Here is a 1,677-nt window from a genome sequence, read left to right on the forward strand (position 1 = left end):
CTCACTCAAGCCCTTTTCACGAGTTTTTTTATTCCGTTGCGCTCAGTCCGTTTATTAACCCGAGACTTCCCGCAGTGTAACGACCCAGAATGGGAGTTCTTAGAGACTGGAACAGGGGCAGTTTGAACACCCTGTCCCTCTTCTCTTTTTACAAAAGGACTCTCGGTTCTGGTCTCACTCCCACAGCAGCTCCTGTGAAAAGAAGTTCACTTTTACAAAGATTGAGCTGGATTGTGTCCCGTTACAGAATCAGTGGGGACTGAGTCCCGCCCGTTTCAGACAGTTTGAACCTGAAGCCGAATTTAATCCTGATTGTAACAGGCTGGAATTTGCAAGGGGAACATGGAATAAGACAAAAGGAAACAAAAAGTGTTTTGAAGTATTTGGCTAATGGTGAAGTTACTAACATAATCCGCAATTTTAACAATTTTTGGCGGGATTTTTGAATTTAAAAAATCGTTAGGTTCTGGCTGTTGGGAACCAGTAATTTCCGCCCTCCTTTCATTGGTGGACTAGACAGACTGTGATTGGTCATCGGAAACAGCCAATGCAATCCACGACAGAGTGACCAATCACAAGTTTGCTCCCTGCATCCCTCCAGAAGGTATAAGAAGGGCAAATATGGGAGGAGTTTCTCATTCCTTGTCTGAACCTGCGGATTGTGGAAATGTCTGGAAGAGGAAAAACCAGCGGTAAAGCTCGGGCCAAGGCCAAGTCTCGCTCCTCCCGGGCCGGACTGCAGTTCCCTGTGGGCCGTGTTCACAGGCTCCTGCGAAAGGGGAACTACGCTGAGCGTGTGGGTGCCGGAGCCCCGGTCTACATGGCTGCTGTGCTCGAGTATCTGACCGCTGAAATCCTGGAGCTGGCCGGCAACGCGGCCCGTGACAACAAGAAGACCCGCATCATCCCCAGACACCTGCAGCTGGCCATCCGCAACGACGAGGAACTCAATAAGCTACTAGGAAAGGTGACCATCGCTCAGGGCGGGGTGCTGCCTAATATCCAGGCTGTGCTGCTGCCCAAGAAAACCACCACTTCGTCCAAGACCAAGTAAAGCAGACAAGATATAAACTAATAACCCAAAGGCTCTTTTCAGAGCCACTCACAGTATCTGTGAAAGGGCTGCTTACTGTCTTAATGGAGACCTTCAGTTCAGGTACCAATAAATTGGTCTATTTCAGACCTGTATGCGGGAGTTCCTGGTATCTGCATTATGGTTTTCTGCTCACACAAACTGTTCTAGTTAGGAGCTAATAATTAAACTACAGTTGTCAGAGACTCAAAAATTGTATAAATAGCGCAACCGGTTCCCTAAATATTATTTAATCTTATCAATGAAAGCTGTATGAAGAAAGTCGGCGGTTATTAAAAGGGCCTAGTTTAATTCTGGTCTGGTTTGAGAGTTTGAATGCTGGTTCTGTTCCCGGGATCTCCGGTCGTTCCGTGCTGTGTATTTCTCTCCTCAGCCGGTCAGTTTAGGCCTACACTGAGCAGCCAAGCGCAAGACGGTCACTGCCATGGATGTGGTGTACACTCTGAAACGGCAGGGCCGCACTTTCTATGGATTCAACGCGACCCTCTCCCCCAAGCACAAAGCAAAGGCTCGTCTAAGTGCCACCCACCGCCTCACGGGGATGCAGGGAGGTTGATATAGTTCATTTACATTTTGTTCGGTAT

General features: G+C 48.2%; 1 protein-coding gene across 1 annotated transcript; it reads left to right on the forward strand.

The window, feature by feature from the left end:
• The first annotated feature begins 667 nt into the window (after window positions 1-667).
• On the forward strand, window positions 668-1,205 carry LOC139272837 (histone H2A type 2-A-like). Its single transcript, XM_070888953.1, has one exon. It carries the CDS (start codon window positions 668-670, stop codon window positions 1,052-1,054), a length of 387 nt encoding a protein of 128 aa, XP_070745054.1. The 3' UTR covers window positions 1,055-1,205.
• The last annotated feature ends 472 nt before the right edge of the window (window positions 1,206-1,677 follow it).

The sequence above is a fragment of the Pristiophorus japonicus genome, chromosome 9, assembly GCF_044704955.1.
Source record: "Pristiophorus japonicus isolate sPriJap1 chromosome 9, sPriJap1.hap1, whole genome shotgun sequence".
NCBI classification, from domain to species: domain Eukaryota; kingdom Metazoa; phylum Chordata; class Chondrichthyes; family Pristiophoridae; genus Pristiophorus; species Pristiophorus japonicus.